Genomic DNA, 21,831 nt, shown 5'->3' with positions numbered 1-21,831 from the left:
CTCTTTATGTCTCTGTTTATGTCTCTTTATGTCTCTGTTTATGTCTCTTTATGTCTCTTTATGTCTCTGTTTATGTCTATGTCTCTGTTATCTCATTGTTATATAATTCCTAACTGCTGTTTATGTCTCTGTTATCTCATTGTTATATAATTCCTAACTGCTGTTTATGTCTCTGTTATCTCATTGTTATATAATTCCTAACTGCTGTTTATGTCTCTGTTTATGTCTCTGTTATCTCATTGTTATATAATTCCTAACTGCTGTTTATGTCTCTGTTATCTCATTGTTATATAATTCCTAACTGCTGTTTATGTCTCTGTTTATGTCTCTGTTATCTCATTGTTATATAATTCCTAACTGCTGTTTATGTCTCTGTTATCTCATTGTTATATAATTCCTAACTGCTGTTTATGTCTCTGTCTCTGTTATCTCATTGTTATATAATTCCTAACTGCTGTTTATGTCTCTGTTATCTCATTGTTATATAATTCCTAACTGCTGTTTATGTCTCTGTCTCTGTTATCTCATTGTTATATAATTCCTAACTGCTGTTTATGTCTCTGTCTCTGTTATCTCATTGTTATATAATTCCTAACTGCTGTTTATGTCTCTGTTATCTCATTGTTATATAATTCCTAACTGCTGTTTATGTCTCTGTTATCTCATTGTTATATAATTCCTAACTGCTGTTTATGTCTCTGTTATCTCATTGTTATATAATTCCTAACTGCTGTTTATGTCTCTGTTATCTCATTGTTATATAATTCCTAACTGCTGTTTATGTCTCTGTTATCTCATTGTTATATAATTCCTAACTGCTGTTTATGTCTCTGTTATCTCATTGTTATATAATTCCTAACTGCTGTTTATGTCTCTGTTATCTCATTGTTATATAATTCCTAACTGCTGTTTATGTCTCTGTTATCTCATTGTTATATAATTCCTAACTGCTGTTTATGTCTCTGTTATCTCATTGTTATATAATTCCTAACTGCTGTTTATGTCTCTGTTATCTCATTGTTATATAATTCCTAACTGCTGTCTCTGTCTCTGTTATCTCATTGTTATATAATTCCTAACTGCTGTTTATGTCTCTGTCTCTGTTATCTCATTGTTATATAATTCCTAACTGCTGTTTATGTCTCTGTTATCTCATTGTTATATAATTCCTAACTGCTGTCTATGTCTCTGTTATCTCATTGTTATATAATTCCTAACTGCTGTTTATGTCTCTGTTATCTCATTGTTATATAATTCCTAACTGCTGTTTATGTCTCTGTTATCTCATTGTTATATAATTCCTAACTGCTGTTTATGTCTCTGTTATCTCATTGTTATATAATTCCTAACTGCTGTCTATGTCTCTGTTATCTCATTGTTATATAATTCCTAACTGCTGTTTATGTCTCTGTCTCTGTTATCTCATTGTTATATAATTCCTAACTGCTGTTTATGTCTCTGTCTCTGTTATCTCATTGTTATATCATTCCTAACTGCTGTTTATGTCTCTGTTATCTCATTGTTATATAATTCCTAACTGCTGTTTATGTCTCTGTTATCTCATTGTTATATAATTCCTAACTGTTGTTTATGTCTCTGTCTCTGTTATCTCATTGTTATATAATTCCTAACTGCTGTTTATGTCTCTGTCTCTGTTATCTCATTGTTATATAATTCCTAACTGCTGTTTATGTCTCTGTCTCTGTTATCTCATTGTTATATAATTCCTAACTGCTGTTTATGTCTCTGTCTCTGTTATCTCATTGTTATATAATTCCTAACTGCTGTTTATGTCTCTGTTATCTCATTGTTATATAATTCCTAACTGCTGTTTATGTCTCTGTCTCTGTTATCTCATTGTTATATAATTCCTAACTGCTGTTTATGTCTCTGTTATCTCATTGTTATATAATTCCTAACTGCTGTTTGTCTCTGTCTCTGTTATCTCATTGTTATATAATTCCTAACTGCTGTTTATGTCTCTGTTATCTCATTGTTATATAATTCCTAACTGCTGTTTATGTCTCTGTTATCTCATTGTTATATAATTCCTAACTGCTGTTTATGTCTCTGTTATCTCATTGTTATATAATTCCTAACTGCTGTCTATGTCTCTGTTATCTCATTGTTATATAATTCCTAACTGCTGTCTATGTCTCTGTTATCTCATTGTTATATAATTCCTAACTGCTGTTTATGTCTCTGTTATCTCATTGTTATATAATTCCTAACTGCTGTTTATGTCTCTGTTATCTCATTGTTATATAATTCCTAACTGCTGTTTGTCTCTGTTATCTCATTGTTATATAATTCCTAACTGCTGTTTATGTCTCTGTTTATGTCTCTGTTATCTCATTGTTATATAATTCCTAACTGCTGTCTATGTCTCTGTTATCTCATTGTTATATAATTCCTAACTGCTGTTTATGTCTCTGTTATCTCATTGTTATATAATTCCTAACTGCTGTTTATGTCTCTGTTATCTCATTGTTATATAATTCCTAACTGCTGTTTATGTCTCTGTTATCTCATTGTTATATAATTCCTAACTGCTGTTTATGTCTCTGTCTCTGTTATCTCATTGTTATATAATTCCTAACTGCTGTCTCTGTCTCTGTTATCTCATTGTTATATAATTCCTAACTGCTGTTTATGTCTCTGTTATCTCATTGTTATATAATTCCTAACTGCTGTTTATGTCTCTGTCTCTGTTATCTCATTGTTATATAATTCCTAACTGCTGTCTCTGTCTCTGTTATCTCATTGTTATATAATTCCTAACTGCTGTTTATGTCTCTGTTATCTCATTGTTATATAATTCCTAACTGCTGTTTATGTCTCTGTTATCTCATTGTTATATAATTCCTAACTGCTGTTTATGTCTCTGTTATCTCATTGTTATATAATTCCTAACTGCTGTTTATGTCTCTGTTATCTCATTGTTATATAATTCCTAACTGCTGTTTATGTCTCTGTTATCTCATTGTTATATAATTCCTAACTGCTGTTTATGTCTCTGTTATCTCATTGTTATATAATTCCTAACTGCTGTTTATGTCTCTGTTATCTCATTGTTATATAATTCCTAACTGCCGTTTCGTGGTTGTTTGAAGTGAACATTCCGTGACAGGATTAAAATGGCAGAAAAACACATCAGTTTGAGATGATCCTAAATTCCAGATGATCCAGATCCTGAATTATAAATCACTTACGGTTGTTTGTTTGTTTAAAATTGACCCACAGGATTTTATTTGCATGACATCACACATAAACAGCATTATTTATATATGTGTATATTTGGTCTCTGACTGTAAATAAGAATTAAAACCACATGGATCTACCCTGTTAACTGGCATGAATTGTTTTTTGGGGGATCAGGAAACGGTTTTCACACATCACAAGTGGAGATTCCTCCAGGTGTATTGTAAACTGGACATCAGAGGAATATTACACAGGAATATTGTTCAATGATACTCCGAAACAAACGAGTACAAGAGTTTGTCTTTATTTCAGGAACTGGTTTTGGTCAACTTTAAATGAATACAATAAAACAAGCAACGAACGATAACCTCTACATCACTGATGTCACAAACTACATACACAACACAACACAGCACAGTACAGCACAGTACACAACAAAGTACAGTACAGTAGTACAGTACACAACACAGTACAGTACACAACACAGTACAGTACAGTACAGTACAGTAGTACAGTACAGTAGTACAGTAGTACAGTACAGTACACAGTACAGTATAGTACACAACACAGTACAGTAGTACAGTAGTACAGTACAGTAGTACAGTAGTACAGTACAGTACACAGTACAGTATAGTACACAACACAGTACAGTACAGTAGTACAGTACAGTAGTACAGTACACTAGTACAGTACACAACACAGTACAGTACAGTACACAACACAGTACAGTACAGTAGTACAGTACAGTACAGTGCAGTACAGTACAGTACAGTACAGTAGACAACATCCAGTTAACCACAGGACTGGTAGTCTTCTCTTTCTCTGAGCTTTCCTCATCACATAATCATCCCCAATTTCTCTGTGTTTGTCGGTTCACAGGCGTGTATTTATCCACTCTTCCTCACCCAAGTGGAAACACCTGGCCATCCACCCCTTTATGTTCAGTGTAAAAAAAAATATCATAAATAAAACTGTTGTTGTAACACATCTAATCTGAAAACAGAATGGACCTTTTCACACATAAACCCCATCCCTGGGAGAGAGATATTACTTAACCGTTTGGGGAAGGAAAGGAAACTAGGGTTTCCAGAGCAGTAGATTCCACCTTGGCATAGGGAACGACCAGGGGAACGACCAGGGGAACGACCAGGGCTCTCCTTGGGCCTGTTCAGGATGGTGTATCATTACAGGACCGTCACATAGAAATATATTGTGTAGAACCAATATGACTTTCTGTCATGTAGAATCATGTCAGTTCTATTCATTACATTTTCTGTCTGAACGTTCCACGGTGTTGTACCCTGCTGAGTGTGACCCTGGTCGTCAGGACAGACAGAATCAGGTACACTTGCTCATGCAGAGCAGCAGCTCCATGCGGATGGCGATACGTGTGTGCCAGCCCAGAGGGAGCAAACGGATGTAGCGAGTTACCATGGGAGGACGCAGGAGGTTCTGAACCGAGGAGGAGCGGTCCGAGTTCCCGTAGAACACCTGAGGAGAGAAAGAGAGCAGTGTGAGGAGGAGAGACGACGCAGACCACCATGTAGTAAACACAGATGGAGAATCCTCCTGCCAGATGTCCTGCCTCACCGAGCAGGACTAGACTTTACAACCCCTTGTACTGAACTGCTACAGAACCAAAGAAATATGGGATCTGATGAGAAGGATTGATTTTGATATACTGTATGTATAAATCCCAAGACTGTCTTCCACATTATTACATGTGTAGATCTTGTGATGTCATAATGAACCATGTATTGATGTGAAAGCTGACCTCCAACAACACAAGTCGTTTTAGAAAAACATCCATGGACATTATTACATGTGTAAACCTTGTGATGTCATAATGAACCATGTATTGATGTGAAAGCTGACCTCCAACAAAACAAGTCGTTTTAGAAAAACATCCATGGACATTATTACATTTGTAACCCTTGTGATGTCATAATGAACCATGTATTGATGTATGTATATGAACTAAGTTATGATTGTAAAAAAGTTTTGTTCCAGTATTTATTGACTGTGAGTCACTCTGAATAAGAGCATCTTCTCGGTGACTAAATGTAAAAGGTCTTTATAATGGACCCACCCTGTTGTTCCCCGTCTGGTCCTTGTAGTAGATCCAGTTGAGATTCTGGTCGGTGCGGTACTGGACACTGTACTTGGTGATCCATTCGTCAGCGTCACAGCGCCCCTGGGTCAGGATACCAGACACCACCATCACCTCCTTCAGGTCAATCTGCAACCACTGGCTGTTGTCCTGGAACTTAGACAGCCAAGCACACCTGGAGGGGAACCGCCAGGGAAACTATGTTAGCCCGCTGAGCTAAAGCCTAGGCAAAAACAATGACCTGGAGGGGAACCGCCAGGGAAACTATGTTAGCCCGCTGAGCTAAAGCCTAGGCAAAAACAATGACCTGGAGGGGAACCGCCAGGGAAACTATGTTAGCCCGCTGAGCTAAAGCCTAGGCAAAAACAATGACCTGGAGGGGAACCGCCAGGGAAACTATGTTAGCCCGCTGAGCTAAAGCCTAGGCAAAAACAATGACCTGGAGGGGAACCGCCAGGGAAACTATGTTAGCCCGCTGAACTAAAGCCTAGGCAAAAACAATGACCTGGAGGGGACCATTATTTTACCAATGAGGTCAGAAGAGCTATTTCCCAAAGGAACACTGAGGTTACTGATTGAGCCAATGTCCTCCATTACAGGGAGGCGGAGATAGAGGCCCTACCAGGGGTTGGTTCTGAGGGAGAGGATGGGGCAGGGGACTCACCCAAAGCCCTGGTTGTTGAGTCTGGCATTGCTGGGGAGCCAGGAGGAGAACCAGCCAGTGTACTGATCCTCGTTGGAGCAGCTGATCTGGTCTGGTCTGACTGATCCAGCCTCCAAACCCAGGGGCTTGTGGTACGGACACTCTGGAGAAGAGGAACGCCAAGGTGAGAGACGGAAATCATGGTCGACAACAAGGAAGTAGTTAACATGTTAACATTGGATGCCAAACAATGGACGTCACACTGATGCTGATTATTTTGTAGTTATCGTCACGGGTCCTCCGATCCTAGGACACGTATCATCTGCATGTACTGTATGTTGTTAGAGACCACATAGTCACTATAGACTAGCCCAATGGAAGACACTTCTCTACACAGGAAACACTGTATTCTGAACTGAATTTGAAGGGCTTTGCTGCCTTCAACAAAGGGCAAAAACACTTCCTGGTTGCAGAAACTAACTGGAACATCCACCCGCTTGTTGTTATGAAAGACAACACCAACATGCAAGGTCACGTCTGGTGACTGAGGTAGCCTGTGCCTAACGAACCACCACCACATTAATCCTCTCCCTCCAACCCACCCAGCCCCTCTGAGTCCCTGATTTCCTGCTCCATCCAAAAGTAGTACACTATGTAGGGAATAGGGTGCCATTTTGGACTCATATATCTCCAATACTAAATCCTTCTGTTTTAATTCTCCACATTGAAGATAAACATCCATTAGATAAACATCCATTAGATAAACATCCATTAGATAAACATCCAGATAAACATCCATTAGATAAACATCTATTATCCATTAGATAAACATCCATTAGATAAACATCTATTAGATAAACATCTATTAGATAAACATCCATTAGATAAACATCCATTAGATAAACATCCATTAGATAAACATCCATTAGATAAACATCCATTAGATAAACATCCATTATATAAACATCCATTAGATAAACATCTATTAGATAAACATCCATTAGATAAACATCTATTAGATAAACATCTATTAGATAAACATCCATTAGATAAACATCCATTAGATAAACATCTATTAGATAAACATCCATTAGATAAACATCCATTAGATAAACATCCATTATATAAACATCCATTAGATAAACATCTATTAGATAAACATCTATTAGATACACATCCATTAGATAAACATCTATTAGATAAACATCCATTAGATAAACATCTATTATCCATTAGATAAACATCCATTAGATAAACATCTATTATCCATTAGATAAACATCTATTAGATACACATCCATTAGATAAACATCTATTAGATAAACATCTATTAGATAAACATCTATTATCCATTAGATAAACATCCATTAGATAAACATCTATTAGATAAACATCTATTAGATAAACATCCATTAGATAAACATCCATTAGATAAACATCCATTAGATAAACATCCATTAGATAAACATCTATTAGATAAACATCTATTATCCATTAGATAAACATCCATTAGATAAACATCTATTAGATACACATCCATTAGATAAACATCCATTAGATAAACATCCGTTAGATAAACATCTATTAGATAAACATCTATTATCCATTAGATAAACATCCATTAGATAAACATCAGTTAGATAAACATCCATTAGATAAACATCTATTATCCATTAGATAAACATCCATTAGATAAACATCCGTTAGATAAACATCTATTAGATAAACATCTATTATCCATTAGATAAACATCCATTAGATAAACATCAGTTAGATAAACATCCATTAGATAAACATCTATTATCCATTAGATAAACATCCATTAGATAAACATCTATTAGATAAACATCTATTATCCATTAGATAAACATCCATTAGATAAACATCAGTTAGATAAACATCCATTAGATAAACATCCATTAGATAAACATCTATTAGATAAACATCTATTAGATAAACATCCATTAGATAAACATCCATTAGATAAACATCTATTAGATAAACATCTATTATCCATTAGATAAACATCTATTATCCATTAGATAAACATCTATTATCCATTAGATAAACATCTATTAGATAAACATCTATTAGATAAACATCCGTTAGATAAACATCCATTAGATAAACATCCATTATCCATTAGATAAACATCCATTAGATAAACATCTATTATCCATTAGATAAACATCTATTAGATACACATCCATTAGATAAACATCTATTAGATAAACATCCATTAGATAAACATCTATTAGATAAACATCTATTAGATAAACATCCATTAGATACACATCCATTAGATAAACATCTATTAGATAAACATCTATTAGATAAACATCTATTATCCATTAGATAAACATCTATTATCCATTAGATAAACATCTATTATCCATTAGATAAACATCTATTAGATAAACATCCATTAGATAAACATCCATTAGATAAACATCTATTAGATAAACATCTATTAGATAAACATCTATTAGATAAACATCTATTAGATAAACATCTATTATCCATTAGATAAACATCTATTAGATAAACATCCGTTAGATAAACATCTATTAGATAAACATCTATTAGATAAACATCTATTATCCATTAGATAAACATCTATTAGATACACATCCATTAGATAAACATCTATTAGATAAACATCCATTAGATAAACATCCATTAGATACACATCCATTAGATAAACATCTATTAGATATTAGATAAACATCTATTATCCATTAGATAAACATCCGTTAGATAAACATCCATTAGATAAACATCTATCATCCATTAGATAAACATCCATTAGATAAACATCTATTAGATAAACATCTATTATCCATTAGATAAACATCCATTAGATAAACATCCGTTAGATAAACATCCATTAGATAAACATCTATCATCCATTAGATAAACATCCATTAGATAAACATCTATTAGATAAACATCCATTAGATAAACATCCATTAGATAAACATCTATTATCCATTAGATAAACATCTATTAGATACACATCCATTAGATAAACATCTATTAGATAAACATCCATTAGATAAACATCCATTAGATAAACATCTATTAGATAAACATCCATTAGATAAAACATTATCCATTAGATAAACATCTAGATAAACATCCATTAGATAAACATCCGTTAGATAAACATCCATTAGATAAACATCCATTAGATAAACATCTATTAGATAAACATCTATTAGATAAACATCCATTAGATAAACATCTATTAGATAAACATCCATTAGATAAACATCTATTAGATAAACATCTATCATCCATTAGATAAACATCCATTAGATAAACATCCATTAGATAAACATCCATTAGATAAACATCCATTAGATAAACATCTATTATCCATTAGATAAACATCTATTAGATAAACATCCATTAGATAAACATCTATCATCCATTAGATAAACATCCATTAGATAAACATCCATTAGATAAACATCCATTAGATAAACATCCATTAGATAAACATCCATTAGATACACATCCATTAGATAAACATCTATTAGATAAACATCTATTATCCATTAGATAAACATCCGTTAGATAAACATCCATTAGATAAACATCTATCATCCATTAGATAAACATCCATTAGATAAACATCCATTAGATAAACATCCATTAGATAAACATCTATTAGATAAACATCTATTAGATAAACATCCATTAGATAAACATCCATTAGATAAACATCTATTAGATAAACATCCATTAGATAAACATCTATTAGATAAACATCCATTAGATAAACATCCATTAGATAAACATCTATTAGATAAACATCTATTAGATAAACATCTATTAGATAAACATCCATTAGATAAACATCCATTAGATAAACATCCATTAGATAAACATCTATTAGATAAACATCTATTATCCATTAGATAAACATCTATTAGATAAACATCTCCATTAGATAAAAACATTAGATAAACATCCATTAGATAAACATCCATTAGATAAACATATTAGATAAACATCCATTAGATAAACATCTATTATCCATTAGATAAACATCTATTAGATAAACATCTATTATCCATTAGATAAACATCCATTAGATAAACATCCATTAGATAAACATCCATTAGATAAACATCCATTAGATAAACATCCATTAGATAAACATCTATTATCCATTAGATAAACATCCATTAGATAAAACATAAACATCTATAAACATCCATTAGATAAACATCCATTAGATAAACATCCATTAGATAAACATCCATTAGATAAACATCCATTAGATAAACATCTATTAGATAAACATCCATTAGATAAACATCCATTAGATAAACATCCATTAGATAAACATCCATTAGATAAACATCCATTAGATAAACATCCATTAGATAAACATCTATTAGATAAACATCCATTAGATAAACATCCATTAGATAAACATCTATTATCCATTAGATAAACATCCATTAGATAAACATCCATTAGATAAACATCTATTAGATAAACATCTATTATCCATTAGATAAACATCCATTAGATAAACATCCGTTAGATAAATTAGATAAACATCCCATTAGATAAACATCCATTAGATAAACACATCCATTAGATAAACATCTATTAGATAAACATCTATTAGATAAACATCCATTAGATAAACATCTATTAGATAAACATCCATTAGATAAACATCTATTAGATAAACATCTATAAACATCTATTAGATAAACATCTATTAGATAAACATCCGTTAGATAAACATCCATTAGATAAACATCCATTATCCATTAGATAAACATCCATTAGATAAACATCCATTATCCATTAGATAAACATCCATTAGATAAACATCTATTATCCATTAGATAAACATCTATTAGATACACATCCATTAGATAAACATCTATTAGATAAACATCCATTAGATAAACATCTATTAGATAAACATCTATTAGATAAACATCCATTAGATAAACATCCATTAGATAAACATCTATTAGATAAACATCTATTAGATAAACATCTATTATCCATTAGATAAACATCTATTAGATACACATCCATTAGATAAACATCTATTAGATAAACATCCATTAGATAAACATCCATTAGATACACATCCATTAGATAAACATCTATTAGATAAACATCTATTATCCATTAGATAAACATCCGTTAGATAAACATCCATTAGATAAACATCTATTAGATAAACATCTATCATCCGTTAGATAAACATCCGTTAGATAAACATCTATCATCCATTAGATAAACATCCATTAGATAAACATCCATTAGATAAACATCCATTAGATAAACATCTATCATCCATTAGATAAACATCCATTAGATAAACATCTATTATCCATTAGATAAACATCTATTAGATAAACATCTATTATCCATTAGATAAACATCCATTAGATAAACATCTATTATCCATTAGATAAACATCCATTAGATAAACATCTATTATCCATTAGATAAACATCCATTAGATAAACATCTATTATCCATTAGATAAACATCCATTAGATAAACATCCATTAGATAAACATCTATCATCCATTAGATAAACATCCATTAGATAAACATCTATCATCCATTAGATAAACATCCATTAGATAAACATCTATTAGATAAACATCTATTATCCATTAGATAAACATCCATTAGATAAACATCTATTATCCATTAGATAAACATCTATTAGATAAACATCCATTAGATAAACATCCATTAGATAAACATCCATTAGATAAACATCTATTAGATAAACATCTATTATCCATTAGATAAACATCTATTATCCATTAGATAAACATCTATTATCCATTAGATAAACATCTATTAGATAAACATCCGTTAGATAAACATCCATTAGATAAACATCCATTAGATAAACATCTATTAGATAAACATCCATTAGATAAACATCCATTAGATAAACATCTATTATCCATTAGATAAACATCCATTAGATAAACATCCATTAGATAAACATCCATTAGATAAACATCCATTAGATAAACATCTATTAGATAAACATCCATTAGATAAACATCCATTAGATAAACATCCATTAGATAAACATCTATTATCCATTAGATAAACATCCATTAGATAAACATCCATTAGATAAACATCCATTAGATAAACATCCATTAGATAAACATCCATTAGATAAACATCCATTAGATAAACATCCATTAGATAAACATCTATTAGATAAACATCTATTATCCATTAGATAAACATCCATTAGATAAACATCCGTTAGATAAACATCCATTAGATAAACATCCATTAGATAAACATCCATTAGATAAACATCTATTAGATAAACATCCATTAGATAAAATCCATTAGATAAACTATTAGATAAACATCCATTAGATAAACATCCATTAGATAAACATCCATTAGATAAACATCCATTAGATAAACATCCATTAGATAAACATCCATTAGATAAACATCCATTAGATAAACATCCATTAGATAAACATCCATTAGATAAACATCTATTAGATAAACATCCATTAGATAAACATCCATTAGATAAACATCCATTAGATAAACATCCATTAGATAAACATCTATTAGATAAACATCCATTAGATAAACATCCATTAGATAACATCCATTAGATATTAGATATTAGATAAACATCTATTAGATAAACATCCATTAGATAAACATCCATTAGATAAACATCTAAACATTATTAGATCCATTAGATAAACATCCATTAGATAAACATCTATTAGATAAACACTATTATCCATTAGATAAACATCCATTAGATAAACATCTATTAGATCCATTAGATAAACACATCCATTAGATACACATCCATTAGATACACATCCATTAGATACACATCCATTAGATAAACATCTATTAGATAAACATCCATTAGATAAACATCCATTAGATAAACATCCATTAGATAAACATATATTAGATAAACATCTATTAGATAAACATCCATTAGATAAACATCCATTAGATAAACATCTATTATCCATTAGATAAACATCCATTAGATAAACATCCGTTAGATACACATCTATTAGATAAACATCCGTTAGTAGAAGAGCACAGCAGATGGTTGTCTGCCACATCCTACCAGAGGCTTTAACCCGACCAAGCTGTTTCCTTCCTGGATAACCAACACAATGAGTGGGACATGGATCACACAACTAAATTGAGCCGTGGGGCGATTTACTATTGAGCGGATGGTCGGGGGGGGCCGGAACACAACTGCAAATCATTTTTAGACTGCAAATTGACCGCAAGAAGCCTAAACAGGAAGAGTATAATGTTTGCATGAAACAATCATTTCAAAGCTTGTTTACATCAGTATCCAATCACGTCTCTCTATTATGCGGAGGAACTACGGAACACATTTCTTACATTAAAATCACCTGGAGCTGATTTCCTGCTGTTACAGTCTTTTATGTCCAACAATGAGGGGCCAAATAGAACCACCTGTTAGTAGTAGTAATAGTATGAATAGTAGTAGTAGTAGTAGTAGTAGTATAATAGTAGTAGTAGTAGTAGTAGTAGTAGTAGTAGTAGTAGTAATAATAATAGTAGCAGTAGTAGTATATTAGTAGTAGTGTAGTAGTAGTAGTAGTAGTAGTAGTATAATAGTAGTAGTAGTAGTAGTAGTATAATAGTAGTAGAAGTAGTATAGTAGTAGTAGCAGTAGTATAATAGTAGTAGTAGTAGTACTATAATAGTAGTAGAAGTAGTATACTAGTAGTAGTAGTAGTAATACTAATAATAGTAATAATACTAATAGTAGTAGTAATAGTAGTAGTAGTATAATAGTAGTAGAAGTAGTTTAGTAGTAGTAGTAATAGTAATAATAGTAGTAGTAGTATAATAGTAGTAGAAGTAGTTTAGTAGTAGTAGTAGTAGTATAATAGTAGTAGAAGTAGTTTAGTAGTAGTAGTAATACTAATAGTAGTAGTAGTCGCAGTAGTATAGTAGTTGTAGTAGTAGTAGTATAATAGTAGTAGAATTAGTTTAGTAGTAGTAGTAGTAGTAGTAGTAATAATATGAATAGTAGTAGTAGTAATAGTAGTAGTAGTATAATAGTAGTAGAAGTAGTTTAATAGTAGTAGTAATAGTAATAATAGTAGTAGTAGTATAATAGTAGTAGAAGTAGTACTAGTAGTAGTAGTATAATAGTAGTATAGTAGTAGTGGCAGTAGTATAGTAGTAGTAGTAGTAGTAGTAGCAGTAGTAGTAGTATAATAGTAGTAGAAGTAGTTTAGTAGTAGTAGTAGTAGTAGTATAATAGTAGTAGAAGTAGTTTAGTAGTAGTAGTAATACTAATACTTCTGTGAGCAGGCCTTTCTAATCGACCTGGCCCGGGTATCCTGGAAGGACATTGACCTCATCCCGTCAGTTGAGGATGCCTGGTCATTCTTTAAAAGTAACTTCCTCACCATTTTAGATAAGCATGCTCCGTTCAAAAAATGCAGAACCAAGAACAGATACAGCCCTTGGTTCACTCCAGACCTGACTGCCCTCGACCAGCACAAAAACATCCTGTGGCGGACTGCAATAGCATCGAATAGCCCCCGTGATATGCAACTGTTCAGGGAAGTCAGGAACCAATACACGCAGTCAGTCAGGAAAGCTAAGGCCAGCTTCTTCAGGCAGAAGTTTGCATCCTGTAGCTCCAACTCCAAAAAGTTCTGGGACACTGTGAAGTCCATGGAGAACAAGAGCACCTCCTCCCAGCTGCCCACTGCACTGAGGCTAGGTAACACGGTCTCCACTGATAAATCCACGATTATCGAAAGCTTCAATAAGCACTTCTCAACGGCTGGCCATGCCTTCCGCCTGGCTACTCCAACCTCGGCCAACAGCTCCGCCCCCGCAGCTCCTCGCCCAAGCCTCTCCAGGTTCTCCTTTACCCAAATCCAGATAGCAGATGTTCTGAAAGAGCTGCAAAACCTAGACCCGTACAAATCAGCTGGGCTTGACAATCTGGACCCTCTATTTCTGAAACTATCTGCCGCCATTGTCGCAACCCCTATTACCAGCCTGTTCAACCTCTCTTTCATATCGTCTGAGATCCCCAAGGATTGAAAGCTGCCGCAGTCATCCCCCTCTTCAAAGGCGGAGACACCCTGGACCCAAACTGCTATAGACCTATATCCATCCTGCCCTGCCTATCTAAGGTCTTCGAAAGCCAAGTCAACAAACAGGTCACTGACCATCTCGAATCCCACCGCACCTTCTCCGCTGTGCAATCTGGTTTCCGAGCCGGTCACGGGTGCACCTCAGCCACGCTCAAGGTACTAAACGATATCATAACCGCCATCGATAAAAGACAGTACTGTGCAGCCGTCTTCATCGACCTCGCCAAGGCTTTCGACTCTGTCAATCACCATATTCTTATCGGCAGACTCAATAGCCTCGGTTTCTCGGATGACTGCCTTGCCTGGTTCACCAATTACTTTGCAGACAGAGTTCAGTGTGTCAAATCGGAGGGCATGCTGTCCGGTCCTCTGGCAGTCTCTATGGGGGTGCCACAGGGTTCAATTCTCGGACCGACTCTTTTCTCTGTATATATCAATGATGTTGCTCTTGCTGCGGGCGATTCCCTGATCCACCTCTACGCAGACGACACCATTCTATATACTTTCGGCCCGTCATTGGACACTGTGCTATCTAACCTCCAAACGAGCTTCAATGCCATACAGCACTCCTTCCGTGGCCTCCAACTGCTCTTAAACGCGAGTAAAACCAAATGCATGCTTTTCAACCGATCGCTGCCTGCACCCGCATGCCCTTCAACCAATCGCTGCCTGCACCCGCATGCCCGACTAGCATCACCACCCTGGATGGTTCCGACCTTGAATATGTGGACATCTATAAGTACCTAGGTGTCTGGCTAGACTGCAAACTCTCCTTCCAGACTCACATCAAACATCTCCAATCGAAAATCAAATCAAGAGTCGGCTTTCTATTCCGCAACAAAGCCTCCTTCACTCACGCCGCCAAGCTTACCCTAGTAAAACTGACTATCCTACTGATCCTCGATTTCGGCGATGTCATCTACAAAATGGCTTCCAACACTCTACTCAGCAAACTGGATGCAGTCTATCATAGTGCCATCCATTTTGTCACCAAAGCACCTTATACCACCCACCACTGCGACTTGTATGCTCTAGTCGGCTGGCCCTCGCTACATATTCGTCGCCAGACCCACTGGCTCCAGGTCATCTACAAGTCCATGCTAGGTAAAGCTCCGCCTTATCTCAGTTCACTGGTCACGATGGCAACACCCATCCGTAGCACACGCTCCAGCAGGTGTATCTCACTGATCATCCCTAAAGCCAACACCTCATTTGGCCGCCTTTCGTTCCAGTACTCTGCTGCCTGTGACTGGAACGAACTGCAAAAATCGCTGAAGTTGGAGACTTTTATCTCCCTCACCAACTTCAAACATCAGCTATCCGAGCAGCTAACCGATCGCTGCAGCTGTACATAGTCTATTGGTAAATAGCCCACCCATTTTCACCTACCTCATTCCCATACTGTTTTTATACTGTTTTTTTATTTATTTATTTACTTTTCTGCTCTTTTGCACACCAATATCTCTACCTGTACATGACCATCTGATCATTTATCACCCCAGTGTTAATCTGCAAAATTGTATTATTCGCCTACCTCCTCATGCCTTTTGCACACATTGTATATAGACTGCCCATTTTTTTTTCTACTGTGTTATTGACTTGTTAATTGTTTACTCCATGTGTAACTCTGTGTTGTCTGTTCACACTGCTATGCTTTATCTTGGCCAGGTCGCAGTTGCAAATGAGAACTTGTTCTCAACTAGCCTACCTGGTTAAATAAAGGTGAAATAAAAAATAAAATAAATAATAGTAGTAGTAGTCGCAGTAGTATAGTAGTTGTAGTAGTAGTAGTAGTAGTAGTATAATAGTAGTAGAAGTAGTTTAGTAGTAGTAGTAGTAGTAGTAATAATATGAATAGTAGTATAGTAGTAATAGTATAGTAGTAGTAGTAGTAGTAGTAATAATAATACTAATAGTAGTAGTAGTATAGTAGTAATAGTATAGTAGTAGTAGTAGTAGTATAGTGGTAGTAGCAATAATACTAATAGTAGTAGTAGTAGTAGTAGTAATAATACTAATAGTAGTAGTAGTAGTATAGTAGTAATAGTATAGTAGTAGCCTGCTGTTTGACTCTTTGGAACCAGTATCAGGCTGCGTCCCTATGGCCCATAATAATCTGCTCCAAAGAAGTGCATTGGAGGGAATAGGGATTCATTTGGGATGCAGCCCAGCCTCTCCTATCCACTCTGCTGTTTGAACAGGAAGATAGAGGAGGATCTGATCACCCAATCAACACCTTTGAGAAGGACAGACGTCCTATTTTGGTCCTAGTAATCTGTGCATCACAACCCTGTTCTAGTAAAGGGATAATCCTGCTAGCATACTGCACAGTACTGTCTGTCTGTCTGTCTGTCTGTCTGTCTGTCTGTCTGTCTGTCTGTCTGTCTGTCTGTCTGTCTGTCTGTCTGTCTGTCTGTCTGTCTGTCTGTCTGTCTGTCTGTCTGTCTGTCTGTCTGTCTGTCTGTCATGTGATTACACACACAGCCTGTGTGAAGTGGAGCAAGGAGGCTCTCCATCTGCTGATTAATGACATTCCACCTGACTGCAGGCACAGACTTGTTCAGGTTCCAGCTCATAGTCACTTTACACACACACACACACACACACACACACACACACACACACACACACACACACACACACACACACACACACACACACACACACACACACACACACACACACACACACACACACCTCTCAGCCCCTACAAAGATCTCAGCTTCCAATCAAATTAAATTAAAAACAATATTGATCCACTCCAATTGAATACATACCAGTAGACCCCACAGAGTCCCAGGACAGCAACACAATTAGACCCAAGCAAATCATGAGAAAACAAGAAGATAATTATTTTCAATGTGTCAAGTAATTAACATAAAACCAGAGCAAACTAGAATGCTATTTGGCCCTAAACAGAGAGTACACAGTGGAATAATACCTGACCACTGTGACTGACCCAAACTTAAGGAAAGCTTTGACTATGTACAGACTCAGTGAGCATAGCCTTGCTATTGAGAAAGGCCGCCGTAGGCAGACCTGGCTCTCAAGAGAAGACAGGCTATGTGCTCACTGCCCACAAAATGAGGTGGAAACTGAGCTGCACTTGCTAACCTCCTGCCAAATCTATGACCATTTTAGAGACACATATTTCCCTCAGATTACACAGATCCAAAAATAATTTGAAAACAAACCCGATTTTGATAAACTCTCAAATCTACTGGGTGAAATACCACAGTGTGACATCACAGCAGCAAGATGTGTGACCTGTTACCACAAGATAACGGCAACCAGTGAAGAACAAACACCATTGTAAATACAATCCATATTTATTTATTTTCCCTTTTGTACTTTAACCATTTGCACATCATTACAACACTGTATATAAACATAATATGACATTTGAAAAGTCTTTATTCTTTTGGAACTTTTGTGAGTGTAATGTTAATTTTTATTGTTTATTTCACTTTTGTATATTATCTACTTCACTTGCTTTGGCAATGTTAACATATGTTTCCCAATAATGCCCTTGAATTGAATTGACTTGAATTGAGAGAGACAGAGAGAGAAAGACAGATAGACAGAGAGATGGATAGATAGAGACACACACAGAGAGAGAGAGAGAGAGAGAGAGAAAGACGAAGAGAGATAGACAGAGAGAGAGAGAGAGATAGTCAGAAACAGAGAGAGAGATAGAGAGAGACAGAGACACACATTGACAGAGACAGAGAGAGATAGAGACACACATAGACAGACACACACATAGACAGAGACAGAGAGAGACAGAGACAGAAACAGAGACAGAGAGAGACAGAGACAGAGAGAGACAGAGACAGAGACAGACAGAGACAGAGACAGACAGAGACAGAGAGAGACAGACACAGAGACAGACACAGAGAGAGACAGAGAGAGACAGACACAGAGAGAGACAGAGACAGAGAGAGACAGAGACAGACATAGACACACAGAGACAGAGACAGACAGAGACAGAGAGAGACAGAGACAGAGAGAGACAGAGACAGACATAGACAGAGACAGACATAGACAGAGACAGACATAGACAGACAGAAGGCTTGGTCTTTACCTGGCATGCACTCCATGACACGTGGTGGGGTGGGGGAGAGGGAGGTGAACTGGGTTGGGGATTCTGCCCCCTCACAGTCACACTTACAGGCTCGTCCTGTCCATGTCTCAGTCACCTCCTCCCCCTGAAACACAGAGAGGGAGAGATGGAACATGAGTCTCTAAGGCCAGGGCAGGGTTCTTCAACTCAGCTCCTGGAGAACTACTTGCAGCAGGGTGTGAAGTAAAGCAGGCCCATCCAGAGGCTCTGCAGGACAGGAGCTGGAGAAGACCTCTGCCTTAGGTTGGAGGACATCAGTCAATTCACACACACATTACATTATCAATATGTTTGATGATCAATCACTAGATTTGATTCCACCTACCTCCTGGGCGTGTACACGGATTAGAACTGTTGAGACAGACCCCCAGCGCAGCACATAGACAGACCCCCAGCGCAGCACAGAGACAGAACATTAGATGTTAAAGACAGAAACACTTTCCAACCAAAACAAGTCTCTCATATTCTAAACATGTGCAGTCTGTCCATTCCACAGTCTGACTACTAGACCACAAATAATCAGCATATTATTTAGAGAAGCATGTCGTCTGGTGAGGGATTGGAATATTGGGAAACCAGACACACAACTGCTACAGTAAAACTATAACAATTAACCTATTTATAACAAAAATACCTAAAAAAAACACATTTCTTTCTTTCAGTATTCAATCCAACACCAATTGTTTTATTTATGTTTTATTTAACTAGGCAAGTCAGTTAAGAACAAATAATTATTTTCAATGACGGTCTACCCCGGCCAAACCCTAACCTGGATGACGCTGGGCCAATTGTGAGCTGCCCTAATGGACTCCCAATCACAGCTGGTTGTGATGCAGCCTGGAATCAAACCAGGGTCTGTAGTGAGGCCTCTAGATGCAGTGTCTTAAGACTGCTGCGTCACTCGGGAGCCCAATCAACCAATATATGTTTCCTTCAGTATTCAATCCAACACCAATATGTTTCCTTAAGTATTCAATCCAACACCAATATGTTTCCTTCAGTATTCAATCCAACACCAATATGTTTCCTTCAGTATTCAATCCAACACCAATATGTTTCCTTCAGTATTCAATCCAACACCAATATGTTTCCTTCAGTATTCAATCCAACACCAATATGTTTCCTTCAGTATTCAATCCAACACCAATATGTTTCTTTCAGTATTCAATCCAACACCAATATGTTTCTTTCAGTATTCAATCCAACACCAATATGTTTCTTTCAGTATTCAATCCAACACCAATATGTTTCCTTCAGTATTCAATCCAACACCAATATGTTTCCTTCAGTATTCAATCCAACACCAATATGTTTCCTTCAGTATTCAATCCAACACCAATATGTTTCCTTCAGTATTCAATCCAACACCAATATTTTTCCTTCAGTATTCAATCCAACACCAATATGTTTCTTTCAGTATTCAATCCAACACCAATATGTTTCTTTCAGTATTCAATCCAACACCAATATGTTTCCTTCAGTATTCAATCCAACACCAATATGTTTCCTTCAGTATTCAATCCAACACCAATATGTTTCCTTCAGTATTCAATCCAACACCAATATGTTTCTTTCAGTATTCAATCCAACACCAATATGTTTCCTTCAGTATTCAATCCAAGACCAATATGTTTCCTTCAGTATTCAATCCAACACCAATATGTTTCCTTCAGTATTCAATCCAACACCAATCAACCGATATGTGAACACATTTGACAGTGTGTAGTAAAGCTGTACAACCATTCAACCCACCACTCTGGAAGCCTATAGTCTGAGGTCATGCTTTGATCAAGCTCACCATCCAGAGACACACGGACATAATGAGGGAAGACAAAGGCAAAGAAGAGACAAACATACCGTTAGACACAAGCAGGAGGGCCAACAGAACACACTGTCCATGGGATTCCATCTTCATGCCTACACAGTGACAGGACCACACTGAAGCACTCTACTGTAGCCACTCTGACAGCACGAGGGCTGGATTAGGATAATCCACAGGACACTAATGGCCAGTAATACCCTTTATCTCCTCACAAAGTCCCTCCCTCATCTGTTGAGGGCCAGTTGGGAAAATGCAATGAGGAAACAGTAATGCAATGTGTAATGTACCAGAGCAGGGTCCTAATGGCTGGATCCCCTGAAGGGGCCCAGCTGCTACACCCTGTCACCCATATCACGGAGCAGAAGGTGTATTCAAGGCATTTGGGGTTGTCTATTTTAGGAAATGATTTATTTGCAGAATAAGGGGAATAGTGTGTGTGTGTGGGTTCGACTTAACAACAAACCCCAGACTTTCTGAATAAGGTTTTCATTATTTTCCGACCAGGAAGTACCATTTTTATTTATAAAGATAAATAGGTTCTCTGATTGGTCAGGTGGGTTAACGTGTCAAACGTTTCAAAATGCTGGAACTAAAAGTGACCCAGCCAGGCGTGAACAGCGCAGGTGCTCACCATAGATAAATTGCCCAAGGCTGAATTCAATCTTCATAACACCAAAGTGTGCGTCATAGGCCTATAAAAAGGTCATTGTAAGTGTAACCTGTTATAAGACTATCCAAAGGAAAAACACAATGAAGGTATTTG

At 35.8% G+C, this 21,831-nt stretch overlaps 1 protein-coding gene across 1 annotated transcript; it reads right to left on the bottom strand.

Moving 5' to 3' along the window:
* Positions 1-3,489: 3,489 nt before the first annotated feature.
* LOC115128107 (retinoschisin-like) lies at positions 3,490-21,230 on the bottom strand. Its single transcript, XM_065016846.1, has 6 exons — positions 21,104-21,230; positions 19,572-19,597; positions 19,208-19,331; positions 5,976-6,117; positions 5,291-5,486; positions 3,490-4,692 (listed from the first exon to the last, which is right to left on the bottom strand). Exons 1-6 carry the CDS (start codon positions 21,159-21,161, stop codon positions 4,540-4,542), a joined length of 699 nt encoding a protein of 232 aa, XP_064872918.1. The 5' UTR covers positions 21,162-21,230; the 3' UTR covers positions 3,490-4,539.
* Between the last annotated feature and the right edge of the window lie 601 nt (positions 21,231-21,831).

This window comes from Oncorhynchus nerka, unplaced genomic scaffold (genome assembly GCF_034236695.1).
Source record: "Oncorhynchus nerka isolate Pitt River unplaced genomic scaffold, Oner_Uvic_2.0 unplaced_scaffold_836, whole genome shotgun sequence".
Taxonomy (NCBI): domain Eukaryota; kingdom Metazoa; phylum Chordata; class Actinopteri; order Salmoniformes; family Salmonidae; genus Oncorhynchus; species Oncorhynchus nerka.
Note: the sequence above shows the minus strand (reverse complement) of the source record. Positions and strands in the feature narration are given on the sequence as shown.

Coding starts and splice junctions, on each gene's coding strand:
- LOC115128107 (XM_065016846.1), bottom strand. CDS start 21,161: ATGAAGATGGAATCCCATGGACAGTGTGTTCTGTTGGCCCTCCTGCTT. Junction 19,332..19,571: donor TCCGTGTACACGCCCAGGAG/GTAGGTGGAATC, acceptor TCTGTGTTTCAG/GGGGAGGAGGTGACTGAGAC. Junction 5,487..5,975: donor CTCAACAACCAGGGCTTTGG/GTGAGTCCCCTG, acceptor GTTCCCCTCCAG/GTGTGCTTGGCTGTCTAAGT.